The sequence below is a fragment of the Fringilla coelebs genome (genome assembly GCF_963513975.1).
Source record: "Fringilla coelebs genome assembly, chromosome: 16".
Taxonomy (NCBI): Eukaryota; Metazoa; Chordata; class Aves; order Passeriformes; family Fringillidae; genus Fringilla; species Fringilla coelebs.
The window spans coordinates 3,492,078-3,512,585 of NC_140042.1; the positions used below are offsets into that span (position 1 = coordinate 3,492,078).

Below are 20,508 nucleotides of genomic sequence, written 5' to 3' on the forward strand. Positions count from 1 at the left end.
CAAAAGCATGGAGAGATAGGACAAAGGGGAATGGCTTCAAACTGAAAGACCTGGTATAGATGAGATATTATGAAGAAATTCTTTCCTGTGGAGGTGGTGAGGCCCTGGCACAGGCTGCCCAGAGCAGCTGTGGCTGCCCCATCCCTGAAGTGTCCAAGGGAAGGTTGGATGGGGCTTGGAGCACCCTGGGATAGTGGAAGGTGTCCCTGCCCATGGCAGGGGGATTGGAATGAGATGATCTTCAAAGTACCCTCCAATCCAGATCATTCTATGATTCTATGGTAATAAGCACATTTTAAGCACTGCACGTTTTCTCAGGCTCTGAAGTCTGTTAGTTTTGTTCCCCAGGAGACAAGGGAACACAGCTGTCCTGCTCTCTGGTGGAGACAAAAAATGGATGAGCCTGCATTTGGTGTAAGCTTTACCTGGAGAAACACCTTTTTTAATGGCTCAGTGCCCAGTGAGTGAAAACGTTCAAGACTTATTAGCAGAGTAGCAAGGGAGGTGAACGCTACCTCGGTGGTCAGCAGCCAAGTCCAACACTGCTCCTGCAGCTTCATGAGCTCCTCCTGCTGTGCCCTGGTTTGTGAGGATGTATCCATTTGCAGAGTTTGCAGAGGAGGTCACCACTCGGACCATGGTGACAGTGGGGGCTTGTTGAACGACGTGGATTGCGTGGCACGAAGGCTGCTGGGAAGTCACTATGGATGCTGGCATGTAGGCCACTGGTTTGGCCACCAGGGTGGATGGTCGGGGAGGAACAGCCATAATCACTGGCTGGGCACTCACTGGAGATCCTGAACAGAAAAGAAAAGCATACATTAACAGGAGAAGCAAAAAGATCCCCATTTATTTCATCTGTGCACTTCCAGCCTACTCAGTGCTTCAGCACTGGCAGGAATGGAGGTAGAAATGAACAAATAAAAAAAAATCAAGCCTTCAAAAATACCACCCTCAAACTTCTCCTTCCTAATGTACAAAACCCTACTTGCCATCTGAGCACATTTTCTGTGAATAAAAGCCATAATAAACGTAAGAAAATACCCCAAACCAAGCTTTCCTTAATGAGCTTTGCCTTCCAACCTCACCCGACACCCCAGGTCAGCACAGATGACAATCAGATATTACCAGGTCCTGGCCACAGCACCAGAGCTTGGTGTAGCCAAGCTCTTATCCAGGGGCTGGTAAATGAGAGCAAGTGAGCTGTGTGTTGCTATGGCTACTCTGCTGTCAGATCTTCACAGCCACCTAGCTCAAGGTTAGATCAGCTGTCTTTACACATTCTGCCCCTCATCCAAAGAGGAGTCAGAAAAATGGTTTGAAGTTGTACTTGCACCATCAGTCTCTAATAACAAAGTGGAAATAGAGTCCTGGATCCTCCACAAAAACACTGCAGAAGCCTTCCTGTGGTGTCCTCAGCACGGCACGTGGGGCAAGTGAACAGCCAGGCTCTGGAACAAGAGCTACTCACCGGGTGCGCTCTGGGAATAGCGATACTCTGGAACTGAGGCTAACTTTGACCCAAAGTCGTGATCGTGCGGAATGGGTGAGCCCTCCCGTGACAGGCACTCTGGAGTCTGTAGGCCACTAGAGTGAGGGGACAGCAGGCCAGGGTGAGTAGGGGAGGCAGGAGCACTCCTGAAACACCAAAACACAGCGTTGGCAAGTGCAGATGCATTCTGACCGCAAGACAGCAGCAGAGACCCAGAGTTACGTCCAGGAGAGGATTCTCTAGGAAGGACAGCCTTTCCTCCACACCACCCACTGCAGTCCTGCTGGGAAGAACTGAAAGGTACACAGGGACCCCACAAACACTCCAGCTTCAAATAATATGGTGTTATGCCTTGCTGAAGGAAACTGGACCCTTCAGAGTAGGGTTAACATTTCATTGTTAGACCCACTGCTGACAGAGAATCCCCAAATGCTGCACGCTCAGATCAGTTTTATAACTTCAAGTCATTCTCAAAGAACCTATGTCAGAGTTTGAGAGTGACAGAGAGAAGAAGAAAGATGCAAGTAGAGACAGGTGTCTGGCCCTGCATATGCTTGCAGAGCAGTTGCTTCCCCTTCTCCTTGTTGCCTCCCTCCCCAGCCACTTGGTTCCCACCTCTGGTCCTAAACATGTGAGGAATTGTACATTTCTTTAATGACAAACCAGAATAAAAAGCTGAAAAATTCTCCTCTTGTTTCCACCACATTTTAACAGAGAAAATAGGAGGTGTGGGAGGAATGTTCCATGAAATTGCTACAGCTAGTGCTGAATCCCAAGTCTTCTCCTCACAGCTACAGGGCTCAAAGAAGCTGTCATTGCACAAGGCAGTGGAGCTGACTGGAGCAGCCACACAGAACTCCTGTTGCTCCACTGCTGACAACCACCATCAACCCGATCTCCCTATAGGAGAGTGTTTTAAATACCACAGAAGTTATTCCCACTATGATCTAATCCACATCTAAACACAGCTTTCCTGAAATCAGAGATTGGCATCTGAAAACACTCACTCCAGCGATAACTGCTTTGAATTTCTTTGAAATAATGCCAAAACAGATACCTTATTTGATACATTTTTGTAGTTTGCTTCTGGATTTTTTTTTTTTGTTAAACACTTAAGAAGTCAGAACAATTTTCAGATTATGCCTCAGGACTAACTATATCACCTCTCAAACTATAAACAGAAGCAGAGTATACTCACTGTACTCCAGGAGAAGTTTTAGTTTATTTTCTTTGTAATGAGTTTGGCAGAGAGATGAGAGGAAATTGAAGTTACCTGGAGGAGAGAGGCCCAAAAGGTGTTCGGAAGCAGGACACTCCTCTTTGCCTTCTTTTTCTAAATGCTTGTTCTACAAGTTTGGCTTCAGAGGCAGGGTCAATCCTCCAAAAGGAGCCCTTTCCAGGCTCCTCTTGGGAGCGTGGGACTTTAATAAAGTAACGGTTCAAGGAGAGGTTGTGCCGAATGGAATTCTGCAGGAAGCAGAGGAATGAGGTGATTATTTTGCCACGAAGTAACAAAGACAAATGAGTTGCACCACACAGCTTGGAAAAATAAATCCACACTGCCAGAATCAGTGTTGAAGGTAGAAACAAGTCACTCAACTGACACAGCTCAAAAGTCACAGGAGAACAGCAGGAGAAAACCTGGGGGAAAGTGTCAGAATTTCTCATGACCAAGCTGAAAGATGGGTTTGCTTGGTACCAACCATTACTTAAATACACCAGGAGCCAGAGCAGTGACTTCTCTGTGGAAAGCCATGAAAGCAGAGCTTTTGCTGAGGCAGGGGGAAATCACTGTAAACCACATCAGAACTCTCTCAAAAGTAAGGCTTTATTCTTGGCAAGTGGAAAAAGTTGCCTGAGCCTGTGCTAACTGCTCACCTGCCAAACGATTACCAGGGTGCCCAAACATGCCCTAGAGGACACTGCATCTCACAGTAATCACAATGCAAGGCAGCCAACATGCCCTCAGCCAGCTCTGGGAGGAATCCATGAGTTCTGTGGCACTCTGCAGCTCTCTGGATGATAACAAGACTGTTTATCCTTTCCATTGTAACAGCACACCTCTTACAGGGTGTAATGCTGCCTTTTGGGCTGGGGAAGGGCTCAGCAAGCCTCTGTGTGCACAAACTCATCTCTCTTCCACTTTTAAAACAAAACAAAAGCTTTTCTACCAGGCTTAGACAACCTCTTCACTGGTGAAGCCTTACAATGCCACTGGAGGGGAGAGAAAAAGGCAACTTCACTCCCTGCTGAAATGCAGCTCTCTGAAGCAGGATGCAGCAACTGGTTCACAAAGCATAACTCTGCTGAGCAGGTTAGGGCAGGAAGTGAATTCCACAATTAATTAGAACTGCAGGGAAAAGCCAGGGAGGCAGAAATGTATTTATTCCAACTGCACTCAAAGTGCATCAAGCACTACTGCTCCTGCCAGTTGCACACAGTGAAATCAGCAGCTGCAAGAGCCTTTGCAGCTGTATTAGTGTATTACATTCAAATGCCAACACCCATGGCAGAGGTGTGATGCCAAGAAAAAGTCTGCAAGCAGGTGGAGTTGAGGTTCCTGAAACTTTGGAAGCAGCCCTCAAGTGAACACTGAAGTTTGATTTAGAATATGTTAACTACATCCAAACTCTCCTCTGAAGCTGGTCAGGTTTCCTTGAGTACCACAAGGAGCCCATGGACTCCCAGTTTCCCAAGTTCCCACTCAAATTCAGAACTTCAAACTGACTTAGGCAGTGCAGTTGATACACTGGGAAAACAAAACATCTGTAATGATTTAAGGTGCTATGATTAAAAACTGGAACCTCAGTTTTAGGCTGGATAGTCTCTGCTTGGAGAAATGTCAAAGATGAGGTGAAGGATTAAGCAAGTATCTGGGCAGAGGAGTGACTGATAGCAAGGATGTAGGGAAATAAAATACAAAATGAAAGACACATGACTACAGCATTAAAAGAGGAACTAGAGAACCCAACAGCAACACACTACGTTGCCCTACAAAGTATTAAAAAAAACCCCAAGAAAACTAATCACCCACAAATGAACTAGTCAGCTTGTGTTAAACAAATTCACTCTGGGAACAGTCAAAACAGCTCTATTCCCAGTGCCCCAAATCTTTAATAAATGCATTTCAAAGCAGATAAGCCATGTCAAAGTAGTTTAAAAGCTTGTCAGTGTCAAGAACTCACCTGCCAGCCTTTGTCAGCAGTCCTGTAATATGGATAATGCTTGGTAATGTGGGCATAGATCCCACTTAGTGTTAATTGCCTGTCCTGTGCTGAAGATATAGCCTGCACAATTAGCTGAGCATAAGAATAGGGTGGCTTGGATTCATCCTAAGCAAGAAAAAAAATCAAAACAAAAATTTAGTTACCAACAAAGAATTGCTATGCTGCAGTGTACCACAACCCAAACTCAAAAAGCACATTGGGCTGTAATTTTCACTGATACCAAGAGAGCAGTAGGGCAGCTAAGAGAGCATCAGCTCTCTCATTGCTGTTTTATGCTGCCACCACCCCATTTTGCACAAGCATTTGTGTTCAAACAGAGCTACAGGGCTGAGTCAGATGAAAGTATCTCCTTCCATCTCCCCACAAACACAGATAAACTCCAACTTCAATCGGATTCCATTCCTCACTGAATTTCCCACACATGCTTACACCAGCACAAGGAAAGGGGTCAAGACAGGCAATTGGAATCAAGAAATAGAGTATAGGTACAGTCACTGCTTTCTGTGATCATGAATTAAAGCCTTCAGTTCTGCCTAGCTACAGCTCCACTCTGCTAGAAAGGTTTGAGGCTGTCTGTTATCAGCCCTCCTCCCAGCAACAAGCCCAAGATGAAATCTGATCCCATCCCTTCCCTTCTCCAGCAGGATTTGTTTCATTCTAGGAACTTTAATTTGTTTGCTAGATCTCGTATTTCCAACTCTTCGCATTACTCCATCAAGAACAACCCTTCTTGTCTCAAGGGAGAATTAAGTCTACAAAAAAAAAGCCATCTACTAGTGTGCTCCTCCATCCAATCCCAAATCAGGTGGTTTTGGATATGTAACTTTTAACTTTGATCTGAAGATCAGCTCACCAAAATTACATTTTATCACTCTAAGTTATTTTTTAATCTAGATTCCACTTGCCATTCTCCTTGTTTAACACCTACTTGACAGGCCTTCGTGTTTGTTTTAAAGTCTGACTACAGACTTCTCATGACAAGGATCTGGTTTCTTCCCCTGCTTCTGCTTTCTCCAACTGTGTTTTGCAAAATACCATTAATTAAAAGAAGAAAATGAGATGCTGAATTTTATGCGCCTGTTCTTTATGGGATCTTGATTTATCAAATAAGCAAAAGTATTATTCTTGCTTAAACACATTAGTGAGTGATTTGAATATATTTCAGGCAGCTAAGCAAGCAGAGACTACCAGTAAGCCAAGCACAGTTGGAAGGAATGACCTCCACCCCCTGCAGGACACTGCACACAGCACCCTTATGGCCAGGGTGTTCTTAAACCCCTTTTAGTCTAACCAGGACTAGCAATAAAGCCCCAGGCTTTCATAATCTGCTGGGTAAGTAATGTTTGTGTGAACCTTTGGGCTGTCCCCGCCAGATGCATCTGCCTGCTGCTCTGAGGCTGCCTTTGCCGCATACTCTGCTGCCAGCTGCAGATCCGAGGTAATGTTGTGAACAAAACGATATCCTGAGGATCCAGCACCACGTGGACTGGCTGGGCAAGAGTTGGGAACACTGGAGAGGCAAAAAAACCAAACATAAATACAGTTGTTATTTCATTTATTACCAAGGCACGCAGTTCTTACTCTCGAAGGTACAGTAAAGCTCCCTGGTCATGGAGAAGCAGATGCAATGGCCTCACTTTTGCCCCTGTGGCTTATCCAAAGCCCAGACAGATTGAGAAAAAAATCCAGCAGAGATAAAATTGGAATTTCTACAAAATCCTGACACTCCCTGCCATATACACTTCCTGCAATAACAACAGAGCAGCGTTTAAACAACTCCTTTGTGTTTAGAGAAGCACTGCAAACTTCAAACAACATACAGTATATGAAGGATGAATATTTTAAGTAAATGGATAGTTTGTTATTATGACTTGTTAAGGAACAACAAACCAATCTCCTTGTAACACAGATCATAGTTAATCAATCCTTCTAAGAGACAGTTCTACAGCATCAGAGCTAAAGCACCCAGAGCAGGGATCTGCCATGAAGGTCCCTGACACCACATCTGAGCTCCACAAGGCCATTCCCTGACACCAAGCAGCTGGAGACAGGCGTTTCCTTGATTCACCCCACACCCATGCAGCCAGCAAAGGGGAGCTGCACTCACTGCCTACACACAGAGGTAGCCCAGCATCAGTTCTGGCTGGAAAAGGCACATTCAGAGTGGCAGGGCCACCACAAGATGGCATTACAGGAACGGTGACTGAGCACCACAGGCTGTGAAAGGTGATAAAATGCTACAAACACATAAAAGGGGGCTATAATTTGCAACATCACTCAGGCACACAGAAATGAGTGCTACAAGATGAGAACTAATTAGAAAGGCTTGTCTAGGGATCACACGTTCTTGATTTTTAGGGTTGGAAGAATCAAAGAATGGTTCGGATTGGAAGAGACCTTAAAGATCACCTTGTTCCAACCCCCTGCCATGGGCAGGCACACCTACCACTGCACCAGGCTTTTCCTAGCCCCATCCGACCTGGCCTGGAAGGATGGGAGGAGAGGGATGAGCCTGGGAAGCTGAAGTTCCCTTTTCCTGTCTCTCCCTGTCCTGTGCTGTCTAGAATTGAGGGATTCAGTGCCAGAACAGCAGGATGCACAGCCAAATCCCAGGATTACAAATGTCTTCTAGGAGCAGAGAAACAGTAAACAAGAAAGCAAACCAATACACAGAAGATTTACATAGCAAAACAAGCAGTTTAAATTGTATGAAAAGATGCAAATTGGAGCTCACAGCTGGAACTAGAATTCAGTAAAACTGGCATAAACAATCCTCTTACGGGTGAAATGCCCAATAACTGACACAAACAAATGCTGACACTCATCACAGCACTGCACCAAATGCTGTATGAAAAAAACACTGAGCATGGTCCCTTCCTCAAAAGGTGACTGGCTGGATAGCTTCCCCCACACAGACACAGGGATGGAGAGGAGGCAGTGAGACAACTCTTGTTTGCTCAGTGGGCAATACCTTGGGTGCAGAAGCAATTTGTCAGTGTAAGGAATGAGCATTTCCTACCACAGTCCAGCCTGTAAACTGAGAAGTGCTGCTACTCCTTGTGGTGTCTCTGCAAATGGCTGCAGTGCTGAGCTCAGCACAACCCAGACTGGTTTCTTTTAAAAGTGAATTACAGAATGGGGGAACTGGGGCAGAGGAAAGGCAGCAGAAATATCCAGCAACAGCAAATCCTTGAATCAGGGAACTCAAGCCTTGTACAGCACCTGGTAACCCTTGCAGTGCCCACCAATAGTCCTGGGCATTCATGGGTGATGCTGTTCAGAAGCACAGCAGAAGGTAAAGCTTTCAGGTAGAGCAAGGTATAAAATGTTGATGAGCCCATACTTGTAGATCTCCCTTTGCCAGAGATAAAGGCATTTCTTACCCAGCCTTTCAAAGAGCAGAGACCTATTTGTGCAGGAAAATGAATGAAAATTTCCTACTCCAAGCTTTGGAAGTGGGTAATACTAAACCACAGAAGACACTCTTGATGTCTTAGTATTCGCATGAGGAGCTGGTGTGAATTTAATTATTCTGCTGTCATTTTTCCATAGCTTCTTCACATACACACTTCTTATAATGTGCAGATAATTACAACTGAAAGCCATTTTCATACATGAAACAATGACAAACTAAAACCACAGTGATTCTTTTTGTGTTTGGCACCCAAGCAATTATTGTAACACACAGGCTAGAAGTGGAATAGGATGAAACAGTTTTCTGATTTTGTTATTTGTCTGCAGAAACACACAAAAGCAAACCACAGAGACAGCAGCCAAAACTCAGGACAAAGATATGGAAGAAAGAAAAGTTCTCCAATAAATCCATGCTCTGCAGAGCCGTATTTCTCGCTTTTTCTTTCCCTTTTTAAGAAATACATAAACAAAAATAGATAAAAGAATTTATTCCTTTATTCAAGATCAGCAGAGCAAGCAGCTCAGTTTTTGCCTCTCCAGCTGTAGCGTCTGAATTTTAAGTATAATCTCTTGCTTAAAAAAACAAACAAAGAAAAAACCAAAGGGAGAAACCCATTCCTTGCAGGGCTGTGATTCTCTGGAGTGTTGACAAAGCCCCTCCAAACTAAAGTGTTAATAACTTGTAGAAAAGCCAGGCTCTCCCAGCAGATATTCACTGAAGATCAGGATCATGATCATCCCCTAAAGAAGCAGCTGCCCCTTGGGACAGCCACAGCAATATCAAAGATTTGGAAGAGATACTAATCTTTTATCAGAATGAAGCCCTTTTGTCCAGGTAGATCTGCTTCCTTTCAGCCTGGATCAATGATCAAATCAAGAGATGAGGGACAGAACAAACACCAGCGTTCAGGCACTCCAAGCACAGACAGGGTAACACATGCTGCTGAGTGCTCAAGCTCTCAGTCAATCATCACAGCTCTTCAGAGGGGAGGCAGAAAGAGCTGACTACTGGAAAAAACAAGGAGACACAATCTGTTCCCCTCCCAACACGGGACAGGAGTGAAGAAACAGTTTTACTAAAAATACCCCTCTGAGGGTTAAGTTAAAATTAAACATTAGTCCAGTCAAAAGAAAACAAGCAAACACAATGCAGTGACATCAGTTTCCTGGAGTTCCTGGAATTCTCCTCACCACCCAAAGCCAGGGGCTGGATGAGGATGCTTGCATGCACTCACACCCCCTTGAAAAATATTTTGAAACAAAGAGTTTTCCCTACAAACACCTGTTTGTGCTATAAAACAAAAATCAACTGCAAGGACACTAATAATGATTTGCTGGATATTAACATGGCATTAATACTTGGCAATAACTTGATCCATGTTGATACTATAACCTTTCACTGAGAAAAGCACAGCTAGGTCTGCAATTTCACCCTACTCTGACATCCCACCACACTGCTGTGATCCATGCTCACTGTCCATGCTGGCAAACTTAGCTTACAAGCAATCCAAGCTAATTTGGGTTAAGCTTGCTTGATATTGAAGAGAGCATTTAGGAGAGGAACCAAGTGTTTTACACCACTGAAAGACACAGAGAGCATGGAAGCAACCCAGCTGCAGTTACCCACAGCCTTAATCCTATGGTACCATGGTTATGCCCCAAGTGCCAGAGATCTTTGATATCCATTGAGGATTCAGCATCTCAACTTGAAACCGTGACTGCAGGCAGCCACTGAGCCACAGTTCTCTAAATACCATGCTGAGAACTCAGCTTTAGAATCAGACTACAACCACGTGCTGAATCACACCAGTCCTCTGCAGCATGTTTTCCATTTCAGACTTAACCCTTCTCTGGCAGGAAGGCCAGAAAGATGAGGGCTGAAGGCAGTGTCTGCAATACACTCACCCATGTTAGTGGCAGGATGCCTTTTAAACACGGGCCTTGAACGTTCTTTGTAACACCACAATTCACTTTCAACTCCTGCCAAGAGGAACCCAGCCTGCAAGTTCACAGCACTTGCTAGCAGCAATTAACTCTAAGCTGCTGGAGAGTGTGTACAATGTGCTGCATTGCTGTTGGAATGTCCACAATCAGTTTGTTTGACCAAAGAATCAGCCTGCAAAAATAGGATGTACCACTGTGTGCATGGGGCATTCACACCAGGACACTGTGTGTTGCTTGTCTACTCTCATTAAGAAAAAAAGGAAGGAAAAAGGATAGAGCAGATCCAGAGGAGGTACTGACAGGGATAAGTAGGATGATTGGAGATATGGAATGTATTTCATACAAGAAAAAATTGTTAAAGACAGAAGCTGAGGTGCAAAGTGACATAGCTATAAAAACAAAGCCAACAGGAAGTGTTTAGTTCCTGGCCTCTTGCACCAGAGATGGTGAGCACAAAATGAAACCAAGCAGCACGTCCAAAACAAAAGAAAGTGCTTCTACTTCTGTGGCTTCACTGCGTCCTACATGCTGTAAGACGGGGCTGATGAGAAAGTCTGTGTGAATGGAGAAGGCCAGTATACAAATTCTTGAGGAAAGGGAAGGACAGGGAAGCCATCAGGGGCTTTAGAACACAGTCAGAAGTCCCTGGTGCAAGGCAGTCTCCTGTCTAAGAAAATGGAGGCAAACTACACCTAAGTCAGCAGTGTTACTGCTGTTTTTTATGTTCTACAATCCCCAAGATATCCATGCCTGAGGCAGAACACTGCTAGAGGGATCTGTTCCCTGGGCACATTGAGATTCTCACATGAAGATTTCCACAGTCTCTCAATACTAGGCACATTTTATGGACTAGGCAGTAATAAAAATAAAGATGAAGCAACAAGTACTTACATTATTTATTTATGGTCATATTACAAGTCTGTGAACAATCTGGAAACCAAAACACTCCCAAATTCCAGTGCCAATTTCCCCAGAAGGAGAGGCAGTAGTAGAACGCAGGAAAGTTGCCCTGTTACTCAATCGAGGGATCAAGCTATGGAGGCTAAATTTAAGCCAGGTATATGGAAAAAAACACCTATCCTCTGTAAGACAGAGAGGAAAGATTACCTGGGATCCCATAAAGAATTGTTCACCTGACTTGGAATCTGCGCTGCTAAAGAAGAACAAAACCAAAACGGCTGGTTTAGGATATGGTATGCACATGGTAGTGCCTTTGAAAAATCCCACGTGCACATTTGTGAAGCAGGTAAGAGACACAGCAGGGTAAGAGCTACAGCCTTGGCAATGCTGCCAATACACAGATTCCAGTCTGACTGGGCTTTTTTAAGCCCCTGTTGGGTACAGGGAAAAAAAAAAATCAGCATTTCTTATAATCCTCTCCAGTCTGTTCCTCGAATGCAAGCTGGAAGTGTGTTGCCCTGGGCACAAGGACTATGGTTAGGGAAATAGCACAAACCTCTGACTACCGCAATACTCCACTTCATGAGCCTGCAAAAAGGGGCATGAAGATACAGGGACGCTTTTCATGTGCAATAAGCAAGAATCAGGTCAAAGTACAGCCCCTGGACTTGCGAAACAAGCCCTTCCACGATACACCAATCAGCAAGAGTGGCTGAGAATCCTCCACTGCTCTCACCTTCCCCAGCCTAGCCCCAAAATCGTAGCTCAAAGAAAGGCAAGTCCTTGCACGTTGTGTGTTTCAGACAGGTTTCAGAAGCAATCACAAGTGGTGAGACTGCCAAACCAAGCTGGATTTTGATGTGAAAGGAGAAATCTGAGAGCTACCCTGCATGCTTAATGCTGAAGAAAACCAAAGCTGTCGAACAAGCCACAAGTGAGAGAAAGTGAGTTATCCACGAAAGGTGAAATTGTTATTACTCGTCAGTGCTCCAGTGGTTCCCCTGGAAAGGAAGTGACTCCACTCCAACTGTGGATTCACTGAGCATTTTATACTCATTGGGGAAGAGGAAGTGCTCCTGTAGCTGGTGACATCTGCAACCCTTCCTCCAGCACATAGCTTGGCACATGTCCTCTAGCACACGGTCCATTATCTGCAAGGAACACGCGTGGGAGCTCCCCAGCCCAGCACAGGCTGCTGCTTCTCTTATGTGATGTATATGCATCATCCTCCTTGGCTTGTGGTTTGGAGACTTGGGTGATTAAAAATAATCACCTCTCTGTCCAACCGTGGGAGTTGCCTGAGCTGTGCATTCTGCCTGAGTGCAGGAAGTAATGTATAACTGAGATGATGCAAAAGAGCCTGCAAAAAACCTGCCTTGGAGCTCTTCAGCAGCGTTTCAGTTCAATGGCTCACAGTGCTCTGGGAAGAGGCAAAGCCTCAATGAAATGGAACAGGGAATATTTATGCATCCTGCTCCAGTGAGTGAAGGCATCCACTGAAACCAGGCTTCATTCAGCTTCCCCTACACACCTTCAGAGTAAACGTGTAAGTGCAGACTAAATCCCAAGGGTTGTGAAACAGCAGTGCATGGCTATCCTAGAGCCTGTAAAAAGCCCCTCTCCTTTTCCCCAGCCAAGTCTGGATCAAAGCAGAGCCAGCATTTGCAGGAACATGGCTCACACACACTCATGTCATGCTTTATGGAATAAGAGCTCAATACATAATTTATCTACTACACATGCTTGTGAAGTAGTAATTACACTATGCATGCATAAAAATCAGACAATGAATTTAAATGACCTGTTAAAGGCCACAAAACAAGTTGGTGGCTAAGTCAAGATAATTGCAGTTAGCTCTGAGTAATCCACTATCAGAGCATGCAATGTGTTACTGAACTCATTTCTCTCAGTGAAAAAAGGACCGTATGAAACCAAGCAATTCCGCTCACACCTTCTGGTTTACTAATCAAGCTTATAGAACAAATGAAGTTGATCTTTTATTATTCATGCCATTAACTGCATTGCAAACTAGTTATCAACCCTTCTAGTAACAGCCAAACATGGGCAGGCCCATTAAGAGTCAACAGTTAAAATACCAATTTGGCTTCACACACAAATATGTACCAGTCTAGCTGGTAACACTGAACCTCACCAGGTACTTTTCAAGCATGGTTCTCACAGGACCCTAAGGACTCTTACTCCTACATGTCAAAGAAATTTTTTTACTGATAAAGACTTTCTTTGTGAGCTAAGAATCCATGCCCTTTCTGTGAAAAAACCCAAACAAACAAGTACAAGACAAAATGTTCAAGCCCCAAGTTATTCTAGTGCAGAGATAAGCCAGAAGTAAGAGCTGTAAAATATGAATAATACTACTGACCTCCACAGGACATTTAGTAGTTCTGTATTGTAGTGTAGTGTGTGTGTATATTTCACTGAGAACATAACTGCTGTCTAGAATAAGGAAGCAAGTACAAAGAAAGAATTTAATTTTCATGAATATTAAAACCACCCCAGCTCTGAGGGGCAAGGCTGCAGAGAGATGCTATTTGGTAAACTGAGTCAAGTTACTGCTACAGGGCCATTAACAACAACTGGACCATAGTAAAAAGGAAACTAAACACAGTAAATCTAAACTCCAACTCTGTAAGACTTTTGAGACTAGGAATGGAGTCCTGCATCACACTTTGTCTCTGTAGATCTGATAATAATCCAAGCACAAGCCACTCTGTGGGCTGGGTTATAACAGAGTCACATACACGTAGATATTGTGCATTTATCACAAAATCAGGCAAAGTGAAGTGTTTGCAGCATAGGTGAGAAACTCTGTGGAACCACTGTCACTCAAAGAGGAGCTCCAAATCCAAGGTGCAGAAGCTTAAAGCCATATACTGACAGACAGTTCCTTGACTCTTGAAACTGTGACTCAGTCTTATCTCCAAAAAGTAGAGCTGAATTCAAGCAAACCCCACATGATTCTCACAGAGCTTTTCAATGCCTTGAAACTACTGAGGAGCAATTTAGTGCTACTCTGCCCTTTCATATGTTGTGCAAAATGGCAGGCTGCTTCTACTGAGTTCCTACAACCACAGTGGCCTTTTCCTTTCTGGAAAAGGAAAGAAAAATGCAAGTCTGATTTTTTTGAAAAGAGTTTTGAACTCGAATCAGGAAGAAATAATCCATGCCTGTTTGCAACCCTCCCAGCATGCTGCCAACCAACATTTTCCCTTACAGCTGTACAACAGCATTCAAAACACATCCACACACAGCCCCTCCTGGAGACAAAACACCTAGCTGAGAAAACAGTGAGCACATTTCTCCCCAGGAATAAGCAGGAATCTTGCTTTGCAAAGCTGCTGAGGGTGGCAGGTTTGGTTTTGTTTAACTAAAGCTCATTCCCTCTCTAGGCACTGCACTTTGCAGAGAGAAAATAAATAGGCTGGAAAAAACCCAGAAGCTTGCAAGGGAGAACCTGCAGGGAAGCAAGCTGCAGTGTAAACAGGGAGGCAGAGCAGGGTTGGGGGTCAGCAGGGCAGGGCTGGATCTGGTGGGGGGAGTGCAGGTACAGCCCCTGCCCTACACCAGGGTGGAGGCAGGAAAAGGGGGCCAGGAGCCACTCTCCAAAAAGGAAATTTCACCCTGCCCAGGATTTCCAAACTGCAATAATTTTCCATGGGCCAATCAGGGAGGAGCAAGGCAAACGCACCAAATTAGGAAAGTAAATACTAGAAGGGGGAGAAGAAGGAGGAGGAGAACGCAGCAACCACCTCCCAAAGCCAGCAGTGGGAGAGGGGTCTGAGTTTCATGCTGAGCCCCACCAGCCCTCCCAGCTCTGCCTCTGGGAAGGAGGAGAGGACGCTGTGCCAGCCTCACCCAGCACTGTGAAGCCACCAAGAGATCAGAGAGCTGCCCTGGAAGTCAGATGGCCAGAATGCATAGCTACATGCTCCCAAAGGAGCCTTCCCTTCTCAGGCTGAAACACCCAAATCCCTTCCCAAGCCTGGCCCACAGGGGAGAGCTGCAAGACCCTGCCGGGGGAGAGGGGAAGGCTGAAGGGGCTGAGCAGGGATGTTTACAAACGTGTCAGGCCCTCCTCTGTAAGAGGAACTCGGAAATGAAAGGGCTTCAGCAAGTGAAACCTCAGATGTCTTTTGAGGTTTTCTGAAGACTTGGCTGGATTAGCTTCTGCTCGAGACAAACGGATGCAATCATTAATCATCCTTAGTAAACACTGCGTTAGGGGCTGAGCACAATTCAACACTACTATTTCCACTTTCTCCTTATGCAAAAGAAACATTCCCAGGGAATCAAATATCAGTTGCAGGCATATGCCAGAGTCAGAAGATACAGCCTCTGTTAGTAACACAAACCACACTGTGCTGCTTTGCACAAGATGACTGAATGGAAACTAACTACCATATGTTGGCAAAGGAACCATCCCCCCTCCCCTCCCAGCAACAAGCTTCATCTAAAAAGAGAAGGTTAAATATAAACCAAAAGCAGTGCCTGAACAGAGGACTAAAACCACAGCTACCTCCAGCCCCCTCTTTCTAGAATATCTGCACTGCACATCTGTGCAGCTCTGTAAGGCGGTCGGAAAAACCCAAACAAGCCTCTGGATCATGCAAACCCAAACCAGCTTCATTGTGACTCGGAAGTCTCAGTCTCAGCCATGCAGATTTGAATACTACTCACTGAATTAGTGCTGTCAGAAGAGATTTGCATATTATACCTTTTTACAAATGTACAGACAAAAAAACAACCCAAAGGCTACTACTATTACCAGACACACTCTTGCTATTTTGATGCCCATATGTTTTAAAATTCTAATACATCATCCTATACCACGAGTCTTCTCTACTTTACAAAATGCATGATAATTCAAGTGACAGATTTAACTTTAAAAGATTTCACTGAAACTCTGTAACATCAACTCTTTGCTGAAGAAGAATGAAAATATTCCATACAGTAACTTGATGTTCATCTTATTTCTACTGCACATCCACCGATCAGATCGTTTACAAAACAGGATACCCGCCCAGATGTACATTTAGATTGCTACAGCCCCTCAGTACATGGTCAGCATCCTACCCCCATTTCCTTCCATTCCCAGGAAACCACGTGCCAATGGCCACCCCCACCCCAAACTTCAGATAACAGCAGCACCACCCAGCAACAACAGAATATTTCTGGGATAAAAATAAACCAGGCAGTCTTAGGATAGAAAGTATATGCCTGCTTTCTTTTCTCCATGCATATAGGTAGCTCTCAATAAATATTTCTAATTCCACTGCCAAAGATAGACTCTATATGTAACTCTATAGTGTGAAACCAACACTCAACATTCACCCTTGAACCCTCTGAGCTCTTAAACAAAACCCTTGTGCCCTACTGCTGGCCACCATAACGTTTTTTAGCAGTCTCCCATCGTTTTGAACGTCAGAGATTTAATTAGTTATTTTTAATGGGACATTTCTTGCACCAAGGATACCAAACAAAACAGGGCTGACAGACTGATGTCAGAGAAGACATTTTTGAGAATGAACATCTTACCTGATAGTGCCTGTGGGGGATGGGAGGGGACTGACCACGCTCCGGAGATCCGGCTCCGGGATGTGGATCTTCAGAGGTGATATCTGAGGGTAAAGTGGCCGAAGGGGATGTGTTGAGGCTTCCTCTTTTACTTCCTCTTTATGGTATAAAGATGTGAACTGGATTTTTATAGCCGTGCTAGGGAATCGGAAAGTACATCTGGAAGAGAAGGAAAGGGAAAAGTCAGTTTCACACATGATACTGAATGTACTTAACAGGTTTTGTATGCAGCTGATGCATCGTTAATTAATTCGAAGTCCAACATTCTCTACTGATCTTTCTGCCTAGTGTCTTGGGCAGAATTACTGATCATTCATAAAGCTCTGTAAATACTTCACAGTGAATCATGGGCCATCTAGAGATGAGATGCAAGCTGAAGGTTTGGGTAAGTTCAGTGATTTCCTCAAGGCCATGTATTCAATCAGTGACTAAGCAAGATCCACTCCTGTGACAACAAACTCTTGGGTTCCTGCAATGTATCAAGGACTAGGATCTATTTTTTATTAGCTCATTGCACACATCTCAGCAAGATCTAAGTCACTAGAAAGTATCAAACCACAAGCAATAGGGAACAAAACAGCCACAAAGTCCAGGCAGCACAACAAACAGCCTCCAGGTAAGACTAGAGAGTACTATTTAAAGACTTGTCTCTATATATTGTATAATTGATATCCATTTATATTTGTGCACATGATATTAAAGGATCATCTGGCAGGTTTCAGATTAAAATACATCACTTTAGAAGTGCCTCCCTTTAGGGTTACAGCTAGCAGGTTTACAACAGGGCCCCTGCAAGCCTGTGGGGCCTCATTTCTTCTCTAAGTAACATTTATTTCCAATTGTTATTTAGGAAAAAAATTAATCACACAAGTGCAGCCTGCAGGAGATGCTTGGAAATTCAAAAGGAAATAAGCACTGACATTTTCCATATTTGAACAGAAAGCTTTCTAATTTACAGCGTCTACAATGAACACAGGGCTGTAAGACTGAGTGTTCTGCAATTCTTCTTATTGCACTTTAATTAGACAATCATGTGCAATCAATACAAGCTTTCCAGGAATCATTTCACTGATACTAAGGTTAAAGCAGCAGGAAATAAAAACCAGGTTTCACCGTGGGAAAGGCCAGCAGAGCACAGTAATTGTGCTGGATTCCAGCATCTTGCCTATAGAAGGAAAGGAAGGGATTTGGGTGGTGTTGTTCTAGCACTCAAAGTGCTGGTGTGGGCTGAGCAGAATTCTTTTAACCAGTGCATTATTGAATCCTGCCAGGTAACAACAAGGTGACAAGTGAGTCAATCTGCACCTTATCTTAATGGTGCTATTGACAGAAATGCAGCTCTAAAACACAGTCACTTGCTCTTGGTTCTTTGGCACAAGCAGATTGTGCTGTAAGGTAATGCTCAAGATTATCATTCAGGCATGGGTAGCTCACTGCCATCTCCCACCTCATCTCTCAAATGAGCTGGCTCAGCATTCAGTGGCTCACAATGGCTCTGCTAGCATAGCAGGAGTTTGCATTGCATTTAATTCACTTCAGAGGTCCTGCCACCTGCACTCATTAATGCATTAAATAAGAACATCATTGCTGGCAATGCAACCTAATTGTGTTTATCTAACCCTTCTAAACAAGGTTCCCGGCAGACTCAACATGAAGGCACAGTTCAAAACAGCAGTGTTCATGCCTTGCAGTGTCTGCCAGCAGCAGGCACCAACCTCCTGAGGTGAACCTGAAACAAGGATGTTGAGCCACTGCCCTGGATTTTAAGCTTTGTACTGCTACATGGATTTGCTTAAAGAGAAAAAGCTCAAAGTACATATATTTGCAATGAGCATCACATGGACTAAGGCTCAAAACCAGTACAAGCGAAGCTTCATCATTTCTCAAACCCTTATCAGGGAAAAGCTGAGCTGCTTGTCACAGAGCGATGGAATTCTCTGCTGTAACACCAACTGCTCAGCATTTTCCAAGACCTGAGTCAAGGACAAATCAGTCCCTGTTCAGCAGTGTTCAGTGCAATCCCAGCCTGCTGCTGATCAACAGGCCTGACTGCACAGAGCCCTAAGGCAGTTTTGCAGCATTGCTGAGGCCAGGAGATCCCCCACTGCAGTAAGGAGCTCTATCCCACTTAGGTCTTCCTTTTCAGAAGAAGCCAGTAATGCAAGATCCATATCTCCTCGATTGCTCTGAGGTGATGGTAAACTAACTCCTTAACTCTACCCCACTTACTGATGCTGCAGCAATATTAGACAAAAAGCGATACCTGCGCCCAAACCACAGTGAGAGGCTGTCCCATCACCCTGTGAGTGTGGGCCATCTCCAGAAAATTATTACTTTTCGAAAATCATGAGTCAACCTGAAGTCTAAAGTAAGGCAGTAAATGTGCTGAAAAGGCCCGTCCAGCACTGCTTTCCCTGCGAGCCTCCCCAGAGCCACCCGAGCCAGCCATGTGATTTACCCGCAATCTCAGCCTGCAAGCAGGGCAGAGAAACAGAGCCCGGGCTGGGCTGACTACACAAGCAAACAATTCCTTGGCTGCTGTGATTTTGTTTTTAGACAGAAGGCTTCCCAGTTCACTGAAGCAGAACCCAGGATGTACAACCAGCTTTCATGGATTATGGTAACTAGCATGAACATGGCCATTTTGTAAGGAACCAGTCCCAGGAAAACAGGGGAGTGGATATTTGCAAGGGTGCTCACAGCTTTAGAAAGTCCTGCAGCCTGCTCTGTGCTGGCTTCAGTACTGACACTGCCTGCGAGGCCAAGCTCGGGTAACATAGCTGTATTTATGCTTTTCCTGATGCAAAAACCTGCGACCCAAGAAATGGAAATACAAAGCAGATTGTAAATTCCTGCGGAACTCCTCCCTTCCCCCAGGGGTGAGAAGGTGCCCGGGATTAAGGTTATTGTTCCAGTCTATCACAACCACCACAGCAATGCAAACACGGCCACCAGCACAGCCCAAGCCACTGCTTCAAATCCACACAGCCTAATGCTGGGGAACCGTGTAGGTGAGAAATCAGAAGAACATGATTTTGGGAGCATCTTGTCACAGGAAGCTCACTTTTCACTCCATTGAACCTGAATGCAGTTTTAATAAGCTTTTCTATTGTTCCCTTAATTACCCTCTTTCCCACCAAGAGGATAAACTTAAATTATATCAGGTAGTCCTATTTGGGAGTGAGGCACATTAGTGCAGGACTTAAACCTTTGAGAACTACACTTCTACAGAAGATAAGCAGGACAAGACAGATAACCCAAGCAGAACTGAGCATGCATTCCTTAAGATTACTGTATATATTTCAGGTTATTTAAACTGAGTTATACTGCTTGATCCATGTTGCATGATTCCTATCAAAGATGCAGTAACAACTTTTACTCCTGCTTAACATTTTCATTATGAGAAAAAGATCAATCTGAAAGCACAGATTAGACTCAACATAAAAAGCATAATGAAGTTAACTGGTATTTCCAAGGGTACCCAAGAGACAATTCTTCCACGCACCTCTGAAGTTTCCAGCTGATTAGATGGATGAATTAATGGTCTGCAAAATCTTTGGTCTTGTTATGGGCAGGAAGAGCCTGCCTCAGTTACAGATCTGCTGAGTTTACTCAATAATCTGCTACAGACAGGTATGTGCTGCAATCAATCCCTGGCCACAGAAATCACATGGACTGAAATCACATTTACAGTATGGCACATTCATCAGTTCCTTGTGGGAAAGGGTTCCAGTTTCTCTAGGATGCCTTGCAAGGCAGTGAGAATAGAAAGCTTTTTTCTTTTTTTTTTTCATTTGTGTTAAAGCTAAAAACACACAAACAGCCTCCTCAACCTCCACAAACTGCACAGAAACAATTCTTGTGTTAGACTACAGGCAGGAGAGAGTCACAGAAAATGGCTTGCTGGCTCCATGCTGCCTGCTGGAGTGCACAGAATCC

The 20,508-nt window shown here is 44.4% G+C and overlaps 1 protein-coding gene across 2 annotated transcripts in view; it reads right to left on the minus strand.

The window, feature by feature from the left end:
- The window catches only part of FOXK1 (forkhead box K1), a 56,171-nt gene that overhangs the window by 13,128 nt on the left and 22,535 nt on the right, over positions 1-20,508 (minus strand). For both annotated transcript variants that reach the window (XR_014616570.1, XM_084216878.1), the window contains exons 2-7: positions 16,531-16,728; positions 6,073-6,229; positions 4,678-4,824; positions 2,766-2,959; positions 1,472-1,638; positions 516-797 (exon numbers count right to left, since the gene is read on the minus strand). Coding sequence is in view for 1 of the 2 variants with exons in the window: in XM_084216878.1 (XP_084073004.1) it covers positions 516-797; positions 1,472-1,638; positions 2,766-2,959; positions 4,678-4,824; positions 6,073-6,229; positions 16,531-16,728 (1,145 nt within the window). In the remaining variant the exon portion in view is untranslated. The remainder of the gene's footprint in view (positions 1-515; positions 798-1,471; positions 1,639-2,765; positions 2,960-4,677; positions 4,825-6,072; positions 6,230-16,530; positions 16,729-20,508) is intronic.